Source organism: Pavona decussata, unplaced genomic scaffold (assembly GCF_977016875.1).
Source record: "Pavona decussata unplaced genomic scaffold, jaPavDecu1.1 SCAFFOLD_128, whole genome shotgun sequence".
NCBI classification, from domain to species: Eukaryota; Metazoa; Cnidaria; class Anthozoa; order Scleractinia; family Agariciidae; genus Pavona; species Pavona decussata.
The window spans coordinates 3,071,315-3,097,745 of NW_028145542.1; the positions used below are offsets into that span (position 1 = coordinate 3,071,315).

Genomic DNA, 26,431 nt, shown 5'->3' on the forward strand with positions numbered 1-26,431 from the left:
TTTTGTTCAGTTAGATTGTATTTACACTTTTCCAACTAAATTTTGGAAATTTACAGTTATTTCAAACAATTCCAGGTCTACGTTCCTTGGTTTCCTTCAATACTCCTAATAATTGAATAGAATGCTATAGTAGCTAACTGCGGCCTTATACCTTACTGGGACGATCAACGGATGAGTGAGTGAGTGTGAGTATCTAACCGGAAAATTAGAAAAAAATCTTCACGAAATTTATCTTTTTATTTATCGATTTTTTCTTTGTGTTAAATAATTATCTGTAACTAATTACGTATTATCTGAAAGCAATTAAGGGGGACTTAACCCAAACGCCATTTTCCCGCCACTTGACATGGCTTTAATGGAAATATCTCGTTTACGTTTTAAGCAATCCAAAAACTCTATGATCATAACGTGAATCTATGTTGTGGGGTGTTTTGTGAATTTTTGGGTCATTTTTTGGGTATATTTGGGAAGAAATAGTTTTTCTTGAAGGATTGGGAAAATTAAAAGAAATAAGAAATATTGAAGATTTAGTGAAGTTTTAAGATTAGAATTTGTAGTAAATAATTATTATTAAAAACTGAACCATTGTATAATGCAATTCGATGGATTTGATTGGCTTAGCGGCCATAGTATATGAGCTATTATACCATGGCCGAGAAACGGCAACCATTAAATTGCCTTCTGAATAGACGGACACCAAGTTAGTCAACTAGCAACCTGGGGTGCTCTTGTGTGGGTATCAACTGTCTGGTAGTGTTCCAAAAATCATTTTCGTTCTTCTATCCATTCTTAAAACCTCTTCAAATTTCATTCAAATTTAGGTTAATTGCCCCCTTAAGGCATACAGGGAAGAGATTCACGAAGCCCTCCTAGTTAAGTTAAGATATATCGTAAGTATTGTTTCTAAACAATTCTCTTTTGTTATGTCAACAAAAGGTCATGATTATAAACAAACAGTACTTAGGACATTACGATGTCAGTTGCTGCAATAAAACAAAACGATTGGCGAAAAATTTGATTTCTATAGTAGTCAAAACGTTGAAAAACATTTGTCGTCATTATTTCAATTTATATTCAGACCGCATGCGTTTTAGCCTCAGCCACATAACATTTCAAAATCGTAATCAAATAGCCGTGACGTCGCTCTAATATATCACCACTAGTTAAAAGACGTTTTACACAAGTGATTTTTGATGCGTTTTCAGCCAGCGGTACTAACTTTCAAGCCTGGTCGACGAAATCGTAAACTGTGACCATTCAAATAAAAGCTAACGAGCAGAACCTCCCTGTAGACAGGTTTGTATTTCAATTTTAACCGTGAACTTTGTAAAACATTTGTGAACCTTCTAGACAGTCTCACGTCAAAACGTTTCTTCGTCCATAGTAAGGAATTATTCGGGTAACACAGTTGAGCTCTCTGAATTCTCAATCTCTTGTGAATCACTATCTCCCTCAGTCAATTCCTTTTCTTTTTTCCTCGCTGCAGCTGTTTCTTCTTCCTCTGTTCCTTTTTCAGCTGTTTTCCTCGCAGCTTCCTTGCACGACTCCCAGAATGTCTTCAGCAGACCATTCTTGTCCGCACAAAAGTCTTCCAATTCACTCCTCAGTTTGCTGCCGGCTCCTTTATCCCCAGTAGCTGATGATCGCCAGCGTCTTGTCAGCATATGATTTGGCATCCAATAAAAACCCCAGCCGCTACTACAGAGTTCGTTCATTTCTGGCCTAGACTGAACAGTGCTAAATGGATCTTCATCATCTTCCCAATGCGAGATTCGAACAAACGCCACACCGCTCGTGTGCACGTAATCATTCGCGCGACACTGCACGGGCGTCACTTGTACCATCGGTGAACTCACGTGCATCGAGCCATATGGTGAGTCCCGGATGAACCCAAACCTTAAATCAAAACACAGTATTATTTTAATGACAGTTTCTACTTATATGCCTCTTACATTACACCTAAGAAAGGAACTGAGGCATTCTGTCAGAGATAAAATTGTAACTGTACGACAGGTAACGTTTTTGGTTGCCCCGTCTTTCAAAGAAGTTAGAGTGAACGCAAAGGTATGGGACGACATAATCTATCTCTGTGTACCCAGAGTTTTGCCAAGTGTCTTTAGTTACCGGGAACAGGGTAGGTGGAGTGGTGAGGGCACTCGCCTCTCACTAATGAGACCCGGATTTGAATCTCCGGACTTGCGCTAAATGTGGGTTGAATTTGCTGTTGGTTGCTGCGCCTTACCCCTTAAAGTTTTCTCAGGGCTCCCAAGTTATACTTCTGACTCCTCCATAAAAACCACCATTGTCACACTCGATGTATAGCGCCAAATGAAAACCACTTCCGGTTCTCAAAACTTTCCTGTACAATATCACAAATCATTTTTTAACTCTCCCGTCAAACGAGGTACCTACCTTTGAAGTATGGCTTCCAAGAATAAAAACATTCTTAGATTTCGGGTAGATGGATTAAAATCTGAAATATTAAGATGACGTACTATTACAAACTGTCCTGTTCCTAGAGGCTGCCTCTCTTCAAAGGAATTTAACTTTACAGCTCAATTTTTGTGTGAAAAGAAAGGAGGAGGAAAACCTCTGGGACAAGTGTATTGCAATTTGTCCTAGTGCATGAAAGAAAAAACCAACAATCACACAAACAACAACCACCACTTAAATTGAAGAGAGGAGAATATCACACTCGAAGTCGTTCTATCATAGTTCATAAAAGGCAATGGCAATGGGAAACGTTTTTGTTGTATGTTTTTATATGGTTCCATGAATGATCGTATATGAAAGTAACAAACAAGCGAGGAAACAAGCAAACAAACTAAAAACTAACAAAGGACAACAAACAGATTACAGTGGTAAATAAGTCATTTACTTTTGATGAGGCCAAGTGTTCATTACAACGGCCACGGGAACGTTTCATTACTGTTTTCAGCTAACCGTGCACAAACCACAATAGAATTGGAGCAACTGACCAATAGAAACGTTCATGTTAAGATATGCAACTGTAGTGTGAACGTTAAAACAAAGGACTGTGCACAGTCGCGGCCCTTCCAACATAAATTGCAGCACCATTGTTTTCATGGCAAGGTTTTATAACCAGTCCCTCGATTTACTATGCGAAAGGCTAAGATGGAAATGAATGCCAACTTGAAAAAGTCGGGCCGACTTCTCAGGTTCTTCCCTTTTGTCTTGCATGAAGTTGGTTGTGACTTATTATGGCTTATTCTTTCCTTTTCTAAAATTCATTTGGAAATCTAAAAGGAATTCATGTATGAGTAACGTATTTAACCAAATCCAAACGGGATAATCACCACGACACTTCCCCTTTAATGTGGACAGGGAATTAAGTGGATCAGGTCGACGGAACACGAACACGTGGCAGTTTACAGTGTCCTTCACTCCAACCCAACCCCCCCCCCCCCCCCCCACCCCCAACCTCAATCCAACATGATCAAAATGCTCTCGTACCTTGGAACAAACTGCATCCTTCTCCAGTGCAGTTAAGCAAGTTGAGTGAAATGAAAACAGGCAAACGAAAAGGGTCGACATTTTTACCAACTGGATCGGGGAATGGACTTACAGGAACGGGGACTATGTGAAACCCACAAGACGGGGCCTTCCGAGTCCAGGAGTGAACCTGACGAGATCAATTAAAAAAATATATCAGCAGATTTCTATATTACTCTCTACGAACGAGGAATATTAAACATGGCCTACTTTAGTCTGAATTCCCTTTGAATCTTATGGTAAACGGAGCACCAGAGCCGTTTTCCATTTATTTCATCATCACCGTGCGAGTCCAAATCACCTGTGTAAATCCGTCACTCGCTGTGATTTCAGGATGACTACACTGCCATTCTTTTCTGCAGCGGTGATAGCATAGCGCATGCCATGTGAGCATGACGCCCTTTGCAGTTCCTTTAGGTGCCTCATAGCAGCTTCTTATATTGACATCGTACGCACTCGGCTTCCTCTGTTGCAAAACATTTCAGAATCCCAGTGAACCCCAGCGAAGTCGCGACCAGCTTACACATTAAGGCGATTTGAATAAACATTTTTAAAAAACCTCCGCAAAATTGGCTGTGCAAACCTTCGAAAAAAGAAATTACGCGTCCGATTAATCCTATCTGTTAGTTTTGTCCTGCAAATCTATCTGAGGGATATATTTGATTATTGTACCCTTAATAAACGGTCACAAAATGTGCCCAACGCTGTTAAGACTGGGTTTAGACAAATCTGCCATAAAAGCAACTGCAATTCTTTGCAATGCTTGGTTGTGCTTTTACTGTGATGCGCTTTTGATCATATTTAGATGTAAAAAGCGCAAGATAAGCATTATTATCATTATTATTAATTTATTATTATTATTATTATCATCATCATCATCATTATTATTATTATTATTATTATTATTATTATTATTATTATTATTATTATCACCATACCATGTCATTCACAATGCCTCCAGTTGCTGCTATCCAATGCAGTTCTATCTCAAAAGCATGAAGTGGGCAAAAGTTGCCATGGTAACGTACAGTGCAAGTTTCCGGACGTTGGCTCTTATGATGCGGATCAGCATCCAGTGTAACAAACTTGTAGGCAGGGCCACAGCTGCAGTCTGTGGGTGCAGAAAAGGGCGGCAATTCAACTTAGAGAACCATTTCAATAAGAAGGCGAGGGAATAGGCCATTTCCGAGTTGCTGTGAACCTCATTATGAAAGCGAGGCTAAGTGCTAAGGCTTTCATATGAAAATTAGTTTTGTTTGCATATGAATGAAACTAGTTTCCATAATAAAAACTTTGCACTTAGTGCAAAGGTTTTCATACAAGAATTAGTTTTGTTTGCATTTGAATGAAAGCTAATTTCCATAATAAAAACTTTGCACTTAGCCTCGCTTTCATTATGAGGTTCAAAGCAACTCAGAAAATGGCCTCTTGGATTGAGACCCAATGACGACACGGTGACATAATGAAAATGGCTACCTGTGGGGAAAGGGGTGACGAGGAAAAGGAGGACTGTACAAGTAGAGCGAAGGAAGGCAGGATGTTAGGACAAGAATAGTGCAACTGGTGCGAAGAGAAGCGACAGAAGGGCTAAGACAAGCGTAAGCAGCGATCGAGTCCTCTCTTGTACTTCTCCAGTGCTGCTTGAAATTGAAAAGCACTAACATATTTACCCAACATTGCACCATCAAATTTCTTTATTAAGTGTACCAGGATTTGCGCGTACCTAAGACTCGTGACATGGGATATATCGTGCATTACTTGATAAAGAACACCAGCGCAGCGCTGGTTTGTTTCTGAGTAAATCATGTCAAATCAAATCAAATCAAATCAAAAACTTTATTTCACCACGATAAGAGAAATCAGCAGAGCTGGTGGGGTCGTGCATAAAACAAATGAGAATTACTAAAAGCGTACATAAAAATTAGAATTAAGAATCCGGCACTAAAACACATATTCACATCTTCAGAAATCTTGAAATCTGTAAAAAATGTGTGTAACTAGTATCTTTGTTTTTGATCGTGGCTGAAATGGGATCCAAGTAAATTCAACAAGAGAACGTTAAAAATTCAGTTAAAGTTTTAGCCGTTGATTTCAATCTCAGAAGAGTTTGAACAGAAAAGGGGAAGGAGAGGGGTTTTACGACAGGGAAAATCCGCAACAAAATGTTTTTAATTCAACTAGAAAGCCATCAGAGAGCTATAAGCGAATTAAGGGACGAGTATGAGTTCTCTCCAACTCTAATTCTCATTTGATCGCGCCTCAAAAACTAAGGCAGTGGAGAATACAAACCGCTTTCTGAATGTAGCCGTCCAGAGCTTCGCTTGGCTGACCTCGTTCTGCTTCGTTCCCGGTTCGGAGAACCCGCCGGAAATGACTCAATCACCTGATCGGGTGCCAGGAATTCTGGGAACTCGTTTCCAGTTTTACGCGGCCAGATCGCGACCTCGAACCATTCGGTTTGAAAGGTTCGTAAAAGATCGAACTCGAATCGTTCCACGTCCACTGAGCTTCGGTGAGGCACTGGGAACTTGGAGGTGTCCAGCATGTCTACGAATAAATGACAAAGACACCGCTAATGATGACTGATACAACTCAACAAGAGGTAGCGAACCTTTGGTCAAATCTGAAAACTAATTTCAAACTCACCATCCGTTTTCTCTGCCCAAGAGGACTTTGGGATGAAGCAAAATATAATGAACCCTTCGACCAGTTTCTGCTTCGCACTTTCTGAGGCGTGTTGGATGATACCTGCCTCGATCATTTTCTAGGATTGAAATAATTAAAAAATCACAGTTTGAACAAAAAATAAAAAACATGGCTTCCGTTGTTCAAAGAGTGTATATTCAGCGCATAAATCACTATCCTGCGGACAAAATGTAGTCCAACTAGAAAAACAGATTATATTTGCTGGATAGCCACTTATCCGCTGGACAGAGTTATCCCCTCTTTGAACAACCGGGGCCAAAAAAGGAATGCTACTATCGAAAAACAAACAGTGCGTGTAGGAATACACCTTATTCTAATAGATTCTTTGGTGTGCAGTGTCACTACATAATTTCACTCCCCCGTATTTGTTATCCCTATTAATCTATTTTATAATGAGTTAAAAGAATTTAACATGCACAGGATGAAGGCGCGCCCGCTGTCAAACCAGTTTTCATACCACACAAACAACTGCCAAACTGAACCAGCTTGTATTTTTCTCTTACCATTGTAAAAAGAACTAACTACGCGAACCTCGCGGTGTATTTGTACTTGTTGCGCGTTCTTCGAACAGTACTAAATGGAATTGGCTACTAAAAGAAGGGATTAGCTGCGAGGAAAATGAACCGTACCCAGCTGTGCTCTGTAAACGTTAAATGAAATAATGTAGAGAACTAAGAGCGAAAACCTCTGCGTCACTGTTTTTATTCTTCACTTTAACTATCCCATGATTCGACACAACTGGAAGAGAGTGCCCACAGTCTGAAAACGTTTTTAAAGGAGCAATGTTGCCTATTTTTAGTGTGACTTTGAAAAGCCAAAAAACTTATTTGTATCGATGGAAACGTTAAAATAACGGTTCAATTTTGATAACAATAACCCTACTAGTACACAGAAACACGAGTTCATTATTTCTGGTTGCTGATGGCCAGGATTGAAATGGATTGCATTTGAAGAAATCACTAAAAAACTGATTATAGTTTGTTCCGCTTCCCAGGAGAGATCAGTTAATATTTCTTCTCCGTGCTCTTATAGCAATGTGATGTTCCTTGTCAAATATTTGAGTAGTTCTGACCAAAACACAGAGTAAGCTTGGCTGTAGAATAGTATGTACGAAATAATAATGCATTTGAAACACTGACGTGTAGGCTATGGTAAAGAATTATAACGTAAGACCGAACTTTAGAGAAATTCCAACATTATTGAGTGTTTGAAGATGCAACGATTGAAGAAACAAATGCGACAAAGACTCCAATAAGATGGCCATGTTTCATATCCTCTAGTCTTCCAAGTTCCAGGTTAGTGAACCCCTCGGTTTTATAAACAAAGCATATATTTTAAGACAAACCGCTGACCTGGCACAGTTGAATGGCTTGCTCCTTAGAAGTGACTCCATCCACGTGTTGTGTAATCCACGTGATCGCCTCAACACTGAGAAAGCTGTAAGGCTTCAATCCCTTCAACTCTGGCAGAAATGACACGCCTTTGCTGTCAAGTAAACAAAAGACCCTCAGTCACGCAGGCTAGTAGAGAGAATTCTTTCTCCTATGGTTTTCTTGTGATCCCTTTGTGTGTGTAAACCGTTTCAATCAGACCTGAGGAGACACCTCACTACACAAGTACTCTACGGGTCTCCATGAACTCACCATAATATTGACCTGCTCCTGGCATACAAGTCTCCATAGTTCAAATGGGAGAGCATCGCATTGGTAGTGCGGAGGTCATAAGTCCACCAAAATCCGGATGAAACCTTAATTCTTTTAGGGTGAATCTGAAATCGCATTCTAACCATTACGTTCCACATTCCATACTACACAAAGGAGTCACGTGTATAAGAGTAAATAGTGGAATTAGCATCCTCTTTCAAAAACGCGCCGCCTTTTCTACGCGCTTTTTTTAATTAATAAGTACCCTTATTCCAACAAGCGCCCGTCCACCAATGAGCGCCCCTAGTGCGTAAGTTCCCGTTTCCCAATAATCGTCTCTACTATAAGAAATTGGTGACTGATGAGAATAACTGCGAACCTACTGAGGAACAATAGGCGTATCAAACTCCTTTCTCATCACATTCTTGCATTACAGTTCCTGACAAGTCTCTTTCAAGATGGTTAGGTTTAATAGAAGTAGATGCCCTGTCTCAAATAAGACACCTCTGTTAAGCTTTAAAAACAAAATTTGCGCCCAGGGTGCTAAATCGACTCTCTACTCACCCCGTGTCCATCATGGCCTCTGCTATAGTCTCCAGTGGTGACTGCAGGCTAAGCCTATCCTTATCAGAGGTCGCTGTCAGCTCGTCACTTCCATTGTGCTGCTCGCTATTTAAAGTAAAGGAATCTAGTTATCACCTTAAAAATGGCCATAATAGTCAGTCATTACAGGATATTTTAGAGACTCGTTATCGGGAAAAATGATCACTTAACCCATACAACTAAATAACAACCAAGCAAACTTTCCAGGTTAGTTAGGGTTAGTTTCGAAAGAAACTGTGGTGCTGCGTCGGTGGGGAGTGGAAACGAGTGTTTGGTTTGTTATTGGTCAAAATCAATTATTACCTCCAGTGTTTCTGAATTTTTTTTAAACAAGTAGCCAAGTGCATAATTTTGGCACCAGAACAGCCAACCACTATCGATCGCATCTTGACGAACAAATCTTAAGCAATTTACAGTCCTTTACCAGGGTCCCAAAATCTGAAACTCTCCCCCAATATCAATTACTTCTTCATCTAGTTTTTTCACCTTTAAGAAAAAAATGTTGCAGTTTTAACTACAAAATCATCAATTGACCAAGCCGCACATACGCAGCACCATATTTTCTATTTATTAATGACAGCCGAGGTGGCCTCTCTTATAAGCCTGGTGGTTTCTTGAGGTCTCCTCGCCATTATTGTAAATTCTATCGTTTCTTCTTTTTTTGTAAGACAAATAAATAAATAAAATAAATTAATTAACAGAGTTGAAAACTAAAGGTAAATTGGCCACCGTAAAGAGATTCGACGAAACGAAGTATAGTATGACAAAATACTATCCATGCCGTAAATACCCCTCAGCGAAAACTTTTTGATCTGTAGTTAAGTTAATCACCCCTTTCATCTGTAATTACTGATTATTTCAAACGTACCTGCTCAGTTCACGAGAGGGACTGGCACAAGAATCCGAAGCAGACGATTCTTGGCCAGCGGCCGAGGACGATCGTGATCTACTGCTCAGCGGACTACCAGGCAAAGAGCTGTTATCCTTCACCACTGTTAACTCAGAGGGGAGGGGTGCGGCTGCTTTTGTGTCATGCTGTTTGCTATGGCGACGGGACGGAAAACAAGGCTCTGATTGTCTTCGTTCCTACACAGATGGGTAACTACTATAAATAACACCTTTTGGTGACTCACTTGATTAGCTATCACTATTTGGATGATTCACATCACTGTACAACTCAAATCTGTTGCTAACTTCTAGAATAAGCGCCGCGTTCTAATTAGTGTATTCAGGTTTTTGGAATTTCATAACTCAACTTGAAATGGATAATATTTTGCTCTTATTGCGCGCAAATTACGTGTCTGATGGCACCATTTTTTGGCGATAATGAGAAAAAGATCGGACGATAGCTTGTGAAGCAGCTTCAGGCAGCTGCTATCACTGAGCTCATCTAATTCATCGAGTCCATGAATCAAGACATGACACCAAGGTTGGTCATAGACCCACATGTAGGCCTGACTAATTGAAGATATTACAGAAAAGGTACTACCTTCGTGATCAGTCCAGAGTGCTGGTTCAGCCACTGAGCCGAGCAAGCGCTCATAAAAAATGACGTCTTCCATAGTTATCTTAGACCGGACGACAAGCTGAAAACGCTCAAAATGGTCCCCTTTGCTAGCCGTGCATTGCTTTTCAAAATGACGGTTACGTTTGAAGGGTTTCTCCAGACTGTATCGTTGTTTTAATGGTTAAAATTTCCTTGGCGCCGTTGACGGTAACGAAAAGGACATGAACATCGAGTATTCAGTTCTATAGACATAGAGACAATCAGTTGGACTGACTATTCACTAGCGTTATTGGGTTAACATATGTGGTTTCGTGTCCACTTCATCTAGATCTTGTTATACGGTTGTACGAACCGAAAGATCTTCCGCCTAGAACATTGCTTTTTTCTTAATAAATCAAATTGCCAGTCGTGCAATTTTGTGGACTAATAAATGGAATAAATTCTACTGCACATACCTTAGGTGTTTGTGGTGCTTTCTGAACCTGGAATCGTTTTATGCGATTAAGGAGCTCAAGAAACTTCAGAAATCCTTCCATGGGATTTTCCTCTGGAGTCAATGTCGCCTTTTTCTTTTCTCCTCCTGTGTTCAGTTTACGCTGCGAAAATGGCAGCAGAAGAAACCGAGCCTTCCAGTAATTCAGAGACTAAGAAAAGACAAACAAAAATTACACGCTGCTCCTCGGATACTAAAAGTACTAGTTACACAAATTATTTTCAGAACACTGGTTTACACTTAGTTTGGATGATTAGTAATAAAAAAGTCTCCCACCCCCTTCCCCATTCCCGTCCTCCTAACCACTGTCGTTGTTCTGAAATCATATTGAAAGGAGAGTCGGGGAGTGGGGGGGGGGGGGGGTGGTGATCATGAGCGATCTATTTCAAGAAGATTGAGAACTTTGATTGCTCTTTACGTTCGTCTCAACAAATTCCGTCGCTGTAAAAGAGTTACAACCGAAACGTCGCTTGAAACTCTTTTACAGCGTCGATTTTATAATCTTTAAATTCTCATGAATTAACTACGCTGCGCAGGATTTCAATCTTTATTATTCAACTCATTTCGTCCAGAGTTGTAATTTTATTTCACGGTTATCAACAGCAACTTCGACGGAATAATATTGCGTTCCAGACGTTCACGGTAACATGATCGAAGAAAGGAAGGCCGGCGAAATGAAAATAATTGTGAGCAAAGTAAAAAGAAAAAAGGAAAAAGTAGGGAAAAAGTAAGACCCGTTTAATCCATTCTATCATCTCCACATCAATTCACCTCTATAAGCTCATCAAATTCCTGATCTCCACAGATATGTTGGTCCAGGTAATTCCAGTTGTAGCTGTCCATCTCTTCATGCAGAAATCTGGCTTCATTTGGTTCAAACACCTTTCTTTGTGGGATCCAAAGGCGATAACTGTGTTCGAACAAAGAACACAACATTTGAAGTAACAACAAAACAAACAACTACTTGTCCCTACAACGGTAATAACTGCCATCACCTTACAGATGGTACTCACTGAAAAGATGCAAAACACGGAAACAAACAAATAAAAAATCACTTAACTGGATAATGGAAGGAGGATTGGCAAGATCCAATAATAATAATAATAATAATAATAATAATAATAATAATAATAATAATAACTCTTTAATATAGCACAGACTAGATTACAGTGAGATGTCGAAGTCAGGGGCTTATATGGCACAAGTGGTCAGTTCTGAGATCACTAGCTCTACATCTCTCGCGTCCTTCTAAAATAAGTCAAATTTCTTTATTAAGAACTATTAATTGTTTTTAACATATAATTTGTTCTCCGATCTTTTCCCTCTTGCTCATCCATAGCCAATGTACCTGATCATTCGCTCTTGCATTTTGTGAGGAAACCTAATTTCTTACAAGCCTCGTGGTTTCGTTTAGATTTCCTCGGCATTGTTTACCTTCGACTCGAAAACCTGTATTTTGTATTGTATTTTGCAATGTGTATAGTATGACAAGATGTGCTGCTACGTTACAATTCCAAACATAAATACAATTATAGATACTACATAACAAAAGCCAGCTTAGTTAAAACCCTAAATTTAAAACGGTACAGTAGATTCTACATAAAACTGTTGCCAATCCTACCTGTAGTTCTTTGGTTGAGTAACTTGTAGATGCCGTGGTCTGTACTTTGTGACTGTTACTTCTGGTGACGTCAGGCTTAGTTTGTGTGAGTTACGACCAATGCTTAGGAAGAATTCCTGATCATCGGACCTGATTGGAATGGCCGCGATGGACTGGGGCTTATCAGAAGGCGTTACTTTACTCTTTCGTGTGATCAGTTGAAATCCCTAAAATCAGGATCAGATAACAACGACAGTTAATGCGAGTTCAAAGTCATTGGGGAGTTTAAACAGCTACTACGGCAACGACAACGAGAACGTCACAAAACAATGTAATTTAATGAGAAAAACAAAGGCCCTGCACGTGCGCTATAAATTGTGCTAAATTTCTTCGCCGTCCTCGGCTAAACAAGAACGTAAAATGACCAAATTCAAGGTTTTATGGAAAACGTGAGCACACGACGGTGAATTTTTCATTCTCTGTCTTGAGTGCCGTTCTTACCACTGTTCCGGGATAGTTTAGCCACATTGCACGAGTAGAACGAGTTGGAATAATCGTGGAGTAGTTCACGAAACCGGTGAACTTTTTTTTTCAGGCGACGTTTACGTTGGCGTTGGCGTTGCCGTCGTAATTGCTTAAAGTCCCTTTGAGAGAACGTGCGAGCTGGAGTCGATCAAAGCGAATGAAAGAAACTCATTGACTGTAGTGAAGTTTGAAAATACTCAGTCTTTATGGTAACGCATATCGATGAGGCTTGGCAGTCAAACGAGAGCGACATTACAAACTCTTGTGGCTTTAGTGAAAACTTGAATAGATTCAAAGTTACCGGAAGGGCAAGAAGTTGAACTCTTCTTGATGCCAATGGTTTTCAAGTGAAAAGAAATCTCTGCCTTACACTTTCAGTTTTGAATATTTCTTGCCACTGAAATCAAACAGGTTCCTGTGGTTGGAGAACTAAGGACGATGTGTACCGACTATTGCCGATGTAGAGTTCGTATTAAACCCGTGCCAAACAAGAACCAAGAGACAAATGTTTGGTTTATCAACAGAGTTGATTAGTAAAGGTAAATTGGCCACCGGAAAGAGATTTGAGTGCTGACGTTTCGAGCGTTAGCCGTTCGTCAGAGCGAATCGAACCAAAAGACAATAAAACTTGACGTCTTAGCCTTGTTCGAACTGAAGTTTTCTTATGCTCTTAGCGAATCTTTACATGGTGACGATTTTCACGATAAGAGATCAATTTTAGCTCTCTCTCATATGATCACTATCTCTCATTCGCTCTCGATAAACTTTGAACCATCCTCAACTCTCACGTTGTTTGTTCCAGCTTAAAAAGCGAGGAATTCCAGATTTTTGTATCGTTGCGGGGTGCGGTTGATCGAGTTATACAAATTAAAAAAAAAAGGTTTTCTCTGAGCAGTTACCTTTCGAATTCTTTGCGATACAAGTTCAATAAAGATCATCTCAGCACTTAAACGACGACATGCACCATGGACATCCTCTTCTTGAATGCTGCGAAAGATGAATTAGATGATTACCGGTATAGGAACGAGGGACATAGCTTGTGCACCTTGAGCAGCGCTTTCAAATTCAAACTGCCAGCAATTTTGTCCAATTATCGAAATCTATTCTTTCAAGTGTAAAAAAGGTAAAATCGCACTTCGGGCCTCGAACCACCACCCTCCGGCCTTCTGACAGACTAACCACTACACTACCGTGCCTCTACAAGCCTCTACAGACTTTCAATTGTCTTTAGTGCAGACATTGCTTGCGTCAGCGCCCCTGTACGAAAAAGCCTTTCCATACCTAACTTTATAAAAAAAAAATTCGCTCCATTTTAACAGTAAGCCAATTGCAAGACCAGTTAATATCTTGTTGCAGCACGATTGAACAAACTGTGTTATGAAATCTCCAAGCAGAAAAAATCAATCACCACTCACACGGTGTTTCCGTACATGCCACATAATTAAGCTTGTTATATGTTGTGGTTCAGCTTCTGATTTGATTTTACGGCAGCCCCGTCTCGGCCAAAGTTGCTCAGACCTTACCTGTCCTGTTTACCCCAATCAGAATTCTTCTTTTCCTCCGTAAAATCCTCCTCTTCTTCAATAAAAAGTTTATAGTTATACTCCAAATAATCCGACTCTAGCGTCTTCTTGTTCGGGCTGAAATTCGTTGTCAGGGGTAACAACGCAGGGCAAGTCAACGACTTCCAATCCACGCTTGTCTTGACAGCCGCTGTCCAGTCATGCTCGACAGGCGTTTCCACCTTGCGGTACAGATTGATCCGCGGCAGTGTTCGTCTCCGGGGGGTGCTATTCTGAGAAGTTTGTGCCCCGTGAGGTATTGGGCTGAAATATCCGTGATGTCGAGCTGGTGCATCAAGAGGGAAGGCCGTGTCCTCGTCTGTATCTTCGCTTCCTTCACTGGCAATTGGCTCATCGAATAGATCGTGTTCTTCTGATAGACCCTGTGAAGCTTCGGACATCTCTCGCTTCCGAGCTGCTACCACTGCAAGGGCGGCTTCTTCGACATTTCGTGACTGCAAAAATAATAAAGATGATTTTGCACAATTAAGGCGTTTGCCGTCAACGTGTTGCTTAGAAAAACTGACCCAGCACATATACCTTTTCAAGTTTTTCTTGGGTCTCGTTTTCAGCTGTTGAAAGCTTATGATAATGTGGATGAAGAATCTCTCCATCTGGTCCAGTAGGAAAAACGTGTGCCCACCGGTGTCTGTTACAAGTCCAGTTGCAGGGGATCTCGTTTGGTTTGAAAGGGTTGATCAGGGTCCTCTGGGGACGGCTCTGTACGGTAGAAAGAACTCCAGAAGGTTCTGCACCTGCGCTACCGACAGCAAACCGCTGAGGTACAGGTCGGATGAGGTCATGTTGGGTGACATTTCTGATAGCATTCTCAGACAACGACGCTGTCACAATATAAGGAAAAAATCCTAACGTTGGTATTTTCGACCAGTTCTTTACTTCCGAAGATCTACAATCAAAAATGAGATATTTGACAAGCTACAGATATATTGAACTAATTATAACATACCGAGGAAGCCGTGAGAAGTGCATTCCACAGATGAAGACCAAAAACGAGTTCTGCTGTTTACATCTCTCACGGACAGAGCATCGCCGCCCTAAAATAAAAATCAGATTTTCATCAAGATAATGGTTCATGGTTCATTTATTTCACACTATTTACACAACATTAACATAGAAAGAAAAGTATTACAACAGATGATTACAAGATAAAAATAAATACAGTACAAATTATAATATGTGTGTGGTGGCCAAAGTAGCAAAGGCTTTCTAGTTGACCACCATAAGCTATGCCTCTAATATTTAAGTATGGTTAAACGAGAACCAGCAAATGCTATCTGTGGGCCAGTCCATTGCAACTAACAATTCAAAATAAATCAAATTTAAGTTGAAGTTACTAGAGTCGCCCAGAGTTCAAATTCTTGTTTGAGAGTTGTTGTACACTTTCATCACCTCTCATGTACTCTCTGTCGTGCACCGCCTTCAGCAGGTTTTCACCAGTCTTGTCAAATCTCCCTCTCTAATGTCTCTTATATGTAATGACTAGATAACAATCTGCTTTAGAACCAAGTTAACGTCACTTTCCTGGCGCCGGCATATTTTGCTTACGAACTAACATAAGCAGTGTTTTTCAGTAAAGTTAGTAGTGTTACGTTATTGTAAGAAATACTATTTTTGTAAATAATGTTAGAATGGTAAGCAGTGTTAGTGTTGTAAATGATGTGTGGTACTTAAATAAAGGTAAGAAAAAAAATATTTTGCTTACGCATTATATTTCCCAGTTTAGCTACATTAAAGTTTCCTGGTTTGACCAAGCCTTAAATTCCACATGTCAAATCACAGGGAACAGCGTCCAACACGAGCCGAGGGTAAGTGTATCTCTGGCCATTTTGAGTTCTCCCAAACTTTCATGATTGTAACCATAACCCGGCAGTAAGCCGTGCAGTAAAGTGTATGTATGTGTGTAAGTGTATGTATGACATTTTTTTTCATCTGCTTGATCAAATCTTCATGTTGTTCTCGTATGAAAATCGAAAAACAAAATCCCTGATGATTTTTCCTTCCCTGCATTTGAGGCATATAATAACGTGAAATTTCTCTTCCAGGTTGAATACAATACCTTGCAAGATGGGAGACTGGAGTTAGTATCGTGGTTTCTCTATTCTTCAGTTGTTTCGTTGTGAGCATTCATCATTTCCAGTCATAATTTCGTCCACACAGTTTTTTCCGCCGCACACAAAAAACAGCCGAGGAACAGTGAAGCCTTGAAAAAAGTGATCCTATATTGACGTCACAGCTATACTATACCCAGTCTCCCGTCTTGCGCAGTATTGAAGTGAAATTTCACTTTTTAAATGTCTCAAACCCAAGTATGAAAAATTATTAGGGAAAATATTTTCGATTTTCATACAAGAACATGAAGATTTGATCAAGCAAATAAACAAATTTCTGTCATATACACTAACCAATCTTCATTAGTGGGAGTTTTATGCACACTAGAAGCATAATACACAGGGCAGGCAGCATGAGAAGATCCACCGGCACACAGGGAACGCAGTTCGCCAAATCAACTTACCACTAACATGCTCGAAGAGGATGAGTTAATGTCCAAGTCTTCAAAGGAGATGCCCCTTGGAGGTGATGATGTCCTGTGATAAACGAGTTCATCCTTTGAGGCTGATTTGGCCATCCGCTGTATCTCCATTGCACTTCTTATTCGTCTGAATCCTGAGCCAAGGGGAGGATATCCCCGTAGTGCGGAGTAACCACTGGGATTTCTAAACACTTTAGCATCATATGCATCATAGTCCACCAAGTCTGGCAGCTGATTCTCAACTGCTTCTGTGTTACAATGTTCTGTAAAACTCGTGTACACTCCTGCCAGATGAACCAGAGCAATGAATTATTGCTTTATATGCCGGGTGTAATGAGTAATTGTGCAAGTTTTCTCATAGCAAGGAAGCTCTCGGGGAGGGGGGGGGGAGAAGGAGCCCTCTTCTCCCCTCCCTCTCCCCCCACCCCCCCCCCCCCCCACCCGAGAGCTTGCTCGCAGGCTAGTTTTCTCAATGACGTCAGTCCATGTCCTTAGTCTGTTCTGATGCAAAATTCTTATCGGCACGGGTATACGGGTGATCTGGAAAGAAAATTACTAAAATTTCTTATCTTTCATTTAATGTTATTATAACTAGGAGTTCCAATGTGAAAGTAAGTGCTGGCATTAGAGCTCGAAGAAAATACTGACAATACAATATAAAATGAGATAAAGTAGAGTAAAAGCCCACGAAAGATGAAAGATAATGGGTGTCATCCATATTCATGAAATCCTGTCGACGTTTTCCACATTAATTTTATGCTGAAAAAGTCAAACCTATGGTTGTAAACTTTAATTTTGCCTTGATGGACAAAGAACAATATGACTCAAAGGTTGAATTGTTTACCTCAAAGTGCAGAGATTGACTTTAACGGTCAAATTTTTATTGCCTCAACGGGCTAAGAATACTGTGAATGATCTGCATCAATGGGCGAAGAATAATGTTTTAAGTGACGTCATCGCAGGCGTGGATATCCCGGATAATAAAAACCAACCAACTGTGCATGCTTCCGAATCTTACATCCGACAAATTTTCGATTTTTTCTGCTATTGTTAATAGCAATTATGCTGTGTCTGCCCAGACATGCATGACTTATTTTGATTTGGTTGTAAGCTGCTGGGAACCTAATGAAGTAGATGTTTTTCACCTTTTCCACCATTGCTACTTCTTCCTAGAGAACTCAACACAATATCTGGAACTCTTATACGTGGCACATAGTTGTCTTTCTTGTTTCTTCTCTTTGGTGAGGTGTAAAAATTATGGTTCATCCAGTGTGGTATGTTGTAATCATCTCCCAAGTGAGCGTCTCTTTGACCCAGTATCTTATTAAAGTATTTCAGGAGAGGCACTGTATGGAGTGGTTGCTCAGCCAGGCATACAAGATCAATGGATACACCTAAAAAAGCATAAAACATGGAAAAAGTGATATAATACCAAAATATACTGTAATGTTGGGGCAAGTTCCCCTTGGCAACTTGGCGATCAAATTTTTGTGATTTAACAAGGGTGAGGTTTCTGGAGGAATTTCATTTTTCAAGCGTTTTGTGATTCAAGTTAAGTGGCTGGTTACGAAGGGTCTAGTTATGAAAAAAAATACCAAGGATTTCACAAAGAACAAAGTTGTTAATATGTACACTGGATAATAAGGTGGAGCTATTTTTTGCGCTGGCATCGTAGAGAGCTGTGAGAAAATCGAAAAAACTAAAACCCGCAAAACTTCCTGAGTTGATAAGGTAACTTGTCCACCATAAAGAGATTCAAGTGCTGATGTCTCGAACATTAAGGGCCGTTTACACGACAGGTAAAAAACAGTATAGACCTGTAATTAAAAAGTGGTCCTTTTTGTAAAGAAATACCTGTGCTGTTTTTTGCTGTCGTGTAAATGGCCCATTAGTATCAGAGCGAATCGCTTATTTCCACTCCCCCACCAAAGCAGCACCTAAGTTTCTTTAGAAAGTAACCCCTTATCATTTCTTCCAAGCAGCTTCGAAAAACAGGCTAAAAGTGACACACGTATCTCAGTTTCTTTCCCCTATATTTCCAATTTTCCTCCGTTGTCTTTTTTTTTTTTTGGGGGGGGGGGGGGGCGTTGGAGGTGGAGGAAGCCAAGGGGAATGATTATAGGCGACAAAGATGCAAGGCAGATGTACGGGCAGATTGTTACACTCATCATGAACGACAACCCCCCTGAACATATGAACACAGGGTTGTGCTAAAAAACTGTTTACTTACAAGAATATTCTTTGACATCGAGCAGTATTAAGGTCCCTTTTACGTACTATATTTCTATCTAGTTGAATTTAAATTATATGTTGATTCAAAGATAAAATTCTTATCGGACTGCTGTAATTGTGTGGAAGACTGATTTGCACGATTGCAATTGTACAGAAAATTATTCATAAACAGTAACCGTGTATACAACCAAGGGATTTAGGTTGGTTTTGAACAAGTTAAGGATTACACCATGACATTGCTGTCTGCTAACTGATCCTGCACCCACCCTCCCCCCTCCCCCTCCAGCTCCCCAACAAAAATGAGGTGCCACCCTCTTAACTGCATTGCATAAACAAGTCAACAACTTTAAAAGTGTGGAAGTTTGTTTTAAATAAAGGTTATACAACCAGAACAGTTGTGAGACAGAAATTCCAAAGCTGATTCAGGTGACGAGTTCTGCTATTAAATAGGTTTAACAAGGCACTCAACTAATTAAGGAAGAAAACAATAATGTATTGTATGTTGAGCTTACCACTATCAAGTAGCCTTTGTTTTGTGATGCTCGTCATCTCTCGATCAACTTCAAAAACTCCTGACCCAGGTGAAACCACAATAACAGTCTGACCAGTGCGCTCAAAGTTACGATCAATATGGTGCCTTTCAAATGCTGCAAAAAAGAAGGCAAACTTTCAAGAGTAAAATATCAAGGGGAGTCTAGGTGAACATTGGGAAAATGCTTAATTTATTTGAGTTTATTCTAGCAATAATTATTATAGCTTTCTGTGGGACCAGTAGGATCCCTTCAGAAATTTTTGGAGGGTCCTTTTCCACAAAAAGGTCCAAGATATTTCAACTTGTCATACAGAACATGTATAGGAATGAAAGATAAATTGATGGGAGAAAATTAATATTTTTAAGTATGGAACATTTTAGAAGTTGCTCTGATCATGACAGACTTAAATTAAAATCAAACATTCATTTCCAATTCCCCCCCCCCCCACCACCGCCCCACCAACGCTGCATCACAGTTTCTTTAGAAACTAAACCTCTTACACTGGACCACAGTCTTCCTTGCTGAAATTTGTGCACCACATTTGACGCACAAGTGCAAATTTTATGCACCAACATATTTTATTTGTTTATTCACTTGTTTTTTTTATTATGTTCATGTTTTATATATTCTTATTTTAATAGTATATGTAATATTATTAATATAGTTTCATTCTAGCCTCTGTGATTTAACACTGTGTAATCAGGGCTGTCATTAAGTTTTGAAGCAGGCATAACATGGAAGATGTCACCCATAACATCCACAGGCCCTCTGGGTCTGAGCTTCTAGGGGGGTCTGGGGGCATGCCCCCCAGAAAATTTTTAAAATTAGGTTCCCGGAAATGCATTTTCCTGCACTCTGGGGCAGGAATTTTTTATTTTCTCAACCATAAAGTAATGCAGATGAGAGAAGTAAAAAACATATGCACTGCTGCGAAAAACGTGAAATACATGATCTAAGTGCTTTGTCTGACAAACTTCACGATTGGTCCTTTTGCTGTATCTGCATTCACTGGTGTAAATATAACATTCTGCTTTTAATTGCCGGTAATATATTTATAGGCTTTACAGAGACAAATGAAGTTTTAAATTTCGTCAACAGTTTTCAGCGTGTTAGTGTCAATTGTTTGAACATATGCATTTGAAACTGAGTCGCTGACCATAAATGATGAGTCATCTTCACTTTCACAATCAGAGCTTAGCTCCTCCATTTCCTTCTGTCCGTTGAGGCTTGGAAAAACAACTGTCGATTCCAGGTTGCCTTGATGCGGAATCCTTTCTTTTATTCTTAGCAAAATCATGAATAAAGATGAACCACCCACGTGGAATTGGTCACGCAATAAGTACAGACCTCCATACCGCGAAAGTTAGTCAGCGGAATCCAATTCAAAGTAAGCACTGCGCATTGCGTAATGAGTTTTACTGCTGAAAATGGCGTCGGGAACATTGTAGATCAGATTTTATCCGAAGGTTTTTGAAGGGAGGTTTGGTTTGTGCTGAAACATGTCTAGCATCAAGGACACAGAAGACGCAAAGCAACAATTATATTTATTTTAAAATTAAGGTAAATGTTTATAAATAAATTTCAATTTATCTTGTTCCGTGACCATGCTTATTTAAAAATTATTTCACGCCGCCGCAACCATCAGCCGTAACATCTACTGAGCTCAGCCGTAACAGGTGTTAAGGGTTACGGCCCCTAATGACAGCCCTGAGTAATACATACATAGTTTCTATATTTTAGTTTGTATTCAACTCTGTGATTTAGCCTTACAGGCTGCAATGAGTTCTTAATAAACGGTCATTATTATTATTATTATTATTATTATTATTATTATTATTATTATTATTAGTTCCTATAATTTTATACATCCTTTTTCTTGTTTCTTTTTACATAATACAAGATGTTTTTTAATTAGGTGAAAATCAACAAACGAATGATACTATTGTAACTTGACAAGATTTGTTATTTTTTCCCTTTTTCTACAAAAAAAATTGTGCTAAAAAATAGTCTCTTTTTTAATCAAAAAAAATTGTAAATAGGTTTGAATAGCTTTTTTCTCTACTTTTAACCTGTAAATAACATTTTACTTGGAATATTTTAATAAAGAGATTATATTTTAATTTATTATTACATGTATTATTATTATTATTATTATTATTATTTGCAGAAATCTCACAATGAATAAACCCTGGTGAATTCATTCTTTACTATCTTGTTAGAAAGTCCATTGCATGTTTCAATATCCACCAAGTTTACACCATACAAGCAAGCAGCAGTTGTAAAACTTTGTTGCCATGACAATCAGTACAAAGCCCGAGGAATTATTAAGATGAGCAGACAAAAGTGTCTGCTCTACTGCATCTTTTGAAAAAGGTTCGGTTCTCAAACCAATTTAGTTATATTAGCTAATAATCATTATTTGTTATTTATTCATTTATTATGGCTGTATCTAGAATTACATTAATTTTAATTCAAATAATGCAAAATATCATTCATGTAAACAAGTTCTGAAAAACCCTTTTAGTAAAGGAACAAACTAATAAATTGGAATAATTATTATTATCTCGGAAAAATGCATGGTTACCCTCAATTTTATTTATGGATTTCAATAGCCCTTGCTAAGATCAGCTTTTCCCGCATAGTCATAAACCACGTGCACAAAAATACCTTTGTATTAGTAGGCACCATTCTTAGTAACAGTATTAATTCCTTCTTGTAGGCCATACACTTCCATAGGAAATTCAAACATTACAAGAGATATTCAACCACTAAAATTTGCCTTTATTGCACTCAATGGTTGAATGATCATAAGAAGAAACAAAATTATGGCAGAAAGCTAACTACTTCTGTGGTTGACAGGATAAAATAAGCTGCAAATATTGAGCAAATATAATTATTATTTTTAACTCATACATTCTTAGACCACATGCATACACACATGTATTTCCCTCAATTCAACTTACCATTCATTGACAAATTGATTGCCTCTAAAAAGTTCCCATCAAAGGCACTTGAATTTGTCCCAATAATATTGCTGCCTTTGAGTCTCTCACAACAGTTTGTAATTCTGGGGAACTGATTAAAACACTGCTTTAGAGTCACAAGAAATGGAATCCAGTCTTCTTGCCTCTCTTTTAATGCAACCACTTGATAAAAATCTTCATAGAATCTACCATATGGATCCTGCTGGATGCACATTGCAGCTTCTTTGGGAAAGTCCCCTGTAATTAGACATTATTGGTTACTGTAAGCTACAGCTGTAGGTGAAGTTACCCACTGGATAACATTATTCCTTCCTTGGAAACGGTGGCTTAAGGTTGCAAGAGATAGTATAACTTCAGTCAGGGGAAACAACAAAATGGTGGACAGCATGAGATCAACACAACAATCTTCAGTTGACCTGTGACTAATTCAACTGGAAGAACAGACAATTGGTGGTTCATGGTTTTGTGTTGTTTCCTTTGATAGGAAACTTTGCTCCATATTTCTGTTCCTCTCCAAACAAGTATTTCATGTTTACTAGTGAACCATTGAGATTTCAAGCAAATGAACAACGTACATGTTAAATATTAGAGTAACTGTACAATGGTGAGTGACTCCCATTCATGGAGTAGTAGTGTCTGTAATATTCCTAGTTTTTCTTTCAGTAAGTGAGTTGTTTGAGTAACAACAGAGCACTGTCAGCAAAGCAAACACAACATTGTTTTTCTAAGTATACAGTAGTGCACATGAAGCAAGAGTAATATAGTACACCAACCTATGGACTGAGAATCATAGAATGTTCTTGAAAACAGAATAATGCTGACATCATGGTTCACTTTAAGCTCCTTCCATTTGGTAAACAGCTCATAAAGAAATCCATTGATGGCTTTCTCAAAGAAAAGGTCTCCATTAAAATCAAAATCCCACATTTCTTTGCTCATTTGAATGAATAAATAGAGCTTTGTACTGCTTGATCTAAAAACCACCTGCAATCAACAATGAATGTTTAAAAAATGCCTTTCTTATATAACTAGTAATAATCAAAGATTAGGAAGTGGGCTCAATGATCTCAATCCCAGGCTCTCTCTCCTCCAAACGCAATTAGGAGTGCGTTCTTTCTACTTGTCAAACTCATTAATAATTCAAAAGCCAAAGACAATGGAAATGCACCGTGACGTGTTTGGATATCTGATGAAAAACTCCTCGTTTTTGCATCCTTAATTTCCCCTTCAAAATCAGTTTGTTTAAGAAGTCATATCAAACACCCGTCACAGTGTTTCATCACAATATCAAAAGCCTCAAAGTTTGTCAAAAATACTCTGCTACTTGTTGTATTTTCAACACTCTTCTCAGTGTTTGATTTGTGATGAAACACTATGTCTCGTGTTTGATATATTACATCAAATGCAACAACCTACAATAATATTGTGGACATTAAACTAGTCAAAACAAATGCAAAATGCCCATGTATTTCCTATCTTCCAGGAAAAAACACACCCTCAATGTTGTTTTGAAGGTTTAATGATTTACCAGGTTTCTTTTTGGGGCAACTACAACCACACTGATTGTGAGCGATGGAGGAGGAGGGGAAGGGGGAGGAGAAGAGGAAGGAGGGGGGAGAGGGGAGGGAGAGGGAGAGGCACCCTGAGGGAAGATCCCCTCTTGACTCTCCAAAGGATGAGAAAGAGAGGCTCTGCAGAAATTGTGTCAAGTCTTTGAATCACCATCATGCAAACTTTTGGCCTAGTCACCCCAGTTTTCTGTTGTCAAACTGTTTTTTAGAAATAATATTACTAAATGTACAGAGATTAATTTGGTTGATAAACCAAATGTCAAGACAACCCACTATACCAAGGCAAAATGGTTTTGAGGGATTGTTTAGGAGTGTGCAATTATCTACTGAGTACAGTGTCTGAAGAGACTCTGCACACCTTTTTAGAATTATAAACCAAAAGAAGCCTGTGGAAACCTCAGTGGTTTAAACAGTGGAGTTGAAAGCACACAAATTATTCTTCAAGAAGAGATCATTGTTTAGTCAAAGGTTGGATAACAAATGCTGCCATCAAAATCCATCACTCAGACTGTAGCCAGTACTAGGAAATGTTCAAGCACAACTGGTACTGTTTGATATTTGTGAATTTGTGTTGAATCATTTTTTTATTTGCCCAATCTTTTGTATTTGTAATTGCTTTTACATGTTTAAAAATAGAATGGAGTTTGGGTCAATACATGCTCTTCAAACTACTCACATGGAAAGCAAAATGGCTTGCATGTAACAACCCTTGAAATGAAACCTGAACATGTTTGGTTTTCAGACATAAACAAGAGGTTATCAAAAGAAAGTAACTTTTTATTTAGAGACAGCTTGCTTATGTTGTTGTTGTGGGGCAAACCCTATTTTGAGGCCATGTGATTCAGCCTAGGCTTGAAACTGATCCAAGTAAAAGCTTGCGCATGCTCAGTAAAAACTTGACATGATCTCCACCTAGTCTTTCTTCTCTTGAGGAAAGAAAGGTTTTGCCAGCAGGATGTGGGCAAGGTGAAGTGTTTTGTATGGAACCTGTTGCAAATTTTAGGGGCATGGAATTCACTGGTTAATTAAGACCCAGTGAGAAAAACAGTTTGAATAGCTTACCCTTGTGTCCTCTGATATCACTCCACATGAAACTTTCTCCCCTTTGCTCCAGAGCTCATTTACCTGCGCACGCACCCCTGAATGCTTCAACTTCTTTGTAACATAAACACATGAGCCCACCAACTCTTTTGAGAATCGCCACATCTCACTTCTGGTCACGAACTGGTCCTTAAATAACAGTTCTACTACATCAACAGACACGTCGTTAGGTTCAACTTTGGTTACCTCCACATCCCAGTAAGTCCTTAGCTGAAAGATATTAGCCACCGACTGTTCGATGCTGATTGTATCTTTTTGTTGGAAATCAGGGCTGATAGATTTAATTTGCAAGAGAAGGCGTGTGTTGTCTTCATCTGGATGATGAATTTCCAAGATGTCTCCTACATTTTCGTTCGGGAATTCCTTCGGATTGAGTATCAGTTCATCTTCACTGAAGTTTTGTTGATGGACCCATAGCTTGAAAAGTTTCATCGTTTTACACTTCCAACTCCAAAACCAAAAAGTCTTCTTTTACAACAATACTACTGAAATCACCTGAAACTGTCATGACCCTCCTGTCCCCTCCTGTCCCCTTCTGGCTTGACCCAAATTGCTAGTAGGTATGTGGTGTATGGGTACATAGATTGTACCTTTCATTACTGCTGACCAGGTACTCGCAACAAACGGCTCAAACACAAACGCGGCAAATAAACCATTTTCCAAGTTGCTTTGAACCTCATCATGAAAGCGAGGCAGAGTGCAATGTTTTTATAAATGAATAAATTATGAAAATTAGTTCATTCAAAAAGCAAACAAAACTAATTTTCACATGAAAAGCCTTGCACTTAGCCTCATCGCGTGATCGAACAAAGTACAATGTGATAATAAATACATCTTATTCGATGGTTTTACATATAATACGCGCGGATATTTTGCGAGTTGCGTAGTATTTTTCCGAGCCCCGAAGGGGCGAGGAAAAATACGAGCAATGAGCAAAATGTCCGCGAGTATTATATGTAAAACCATCGAATAAGAGATTTATTATTCCACTACAAAAAGATTTTGTTATTTTGGCTTCTCTGTTCTGGTAACAGTTCATCGGTATATGGCGCGTACGAATAACGTAAACAACACAGAAAGCCAGTTAAATGTCTTTAATTTGATTGGATACAATGAAAAGATAAATGACAAGTGACTGACATGCTAAAAACTTGTTTTCGAGCTTGCATCGTTTCAAAAACTTTTCTTCGTCCAGTCCGGCCATTGTTGCTCCTTTTTTCTGCCTTTCCCGTCCATATTCGCTCTGTTGTAAACCGGTCAAACCGGGACATTACAGTGTATTACGGTCTCATATTTTGCGCGTTCTC

The 26,431-nt window shown here is 39.2% G+C and overlaps 1 protein-coding gene across 1 annotated transcript; it reads right to left on the reverse strand.

Moving 5' to 3' along the window:
* Positions 1 to 25,658, reverse strand: LOC146468990 (GATOR1 complex protein DEPDC5-like). Its single transcript, XM_085124045.1, has 22 exons — positions 25,086 to 25,658; positions 23,226 to 23,436; positions 22,432 to 22,689; positions 19,448 to 19,582; positions 17,849 to 18,097; positions 16,686 to 16,987; positions 15,120 to 15,207; positions 14,693 to 14,994; positions 14,114 to 14,607; positions 13,490 to 13,577; positions 12,087 to 12,292; positions 11,237 to 11,375; positions 10,428 to 10,616; positions 9,334 to 9,551; positions 8,427 to 8,531; positions 7,572 to 7,704; positions 6,160 to 6,277; positions 5,803 to 6,060; positions 4,452 to 4,624; positions 3,475 to 3,643; positions 2,413 to 2,473; positions 1 to 1,896 (listed from the first exon to the last, which is right to left on the reverse strand). Exons 1-22 carry the CDS (start codon positions 25,554 to 25,556, stop codon positions 1,392 to 1,394), a joined length of 4,872 nt encoding a protein of 1,623 aa, XP_084980171.1. The 5' UTR covers positions 25,557 to 25,658; the 3' UTR covers positions 1 to 1,391.
* Positions 25,659 to 26,431: the final 773 nt, after the last annotated feature.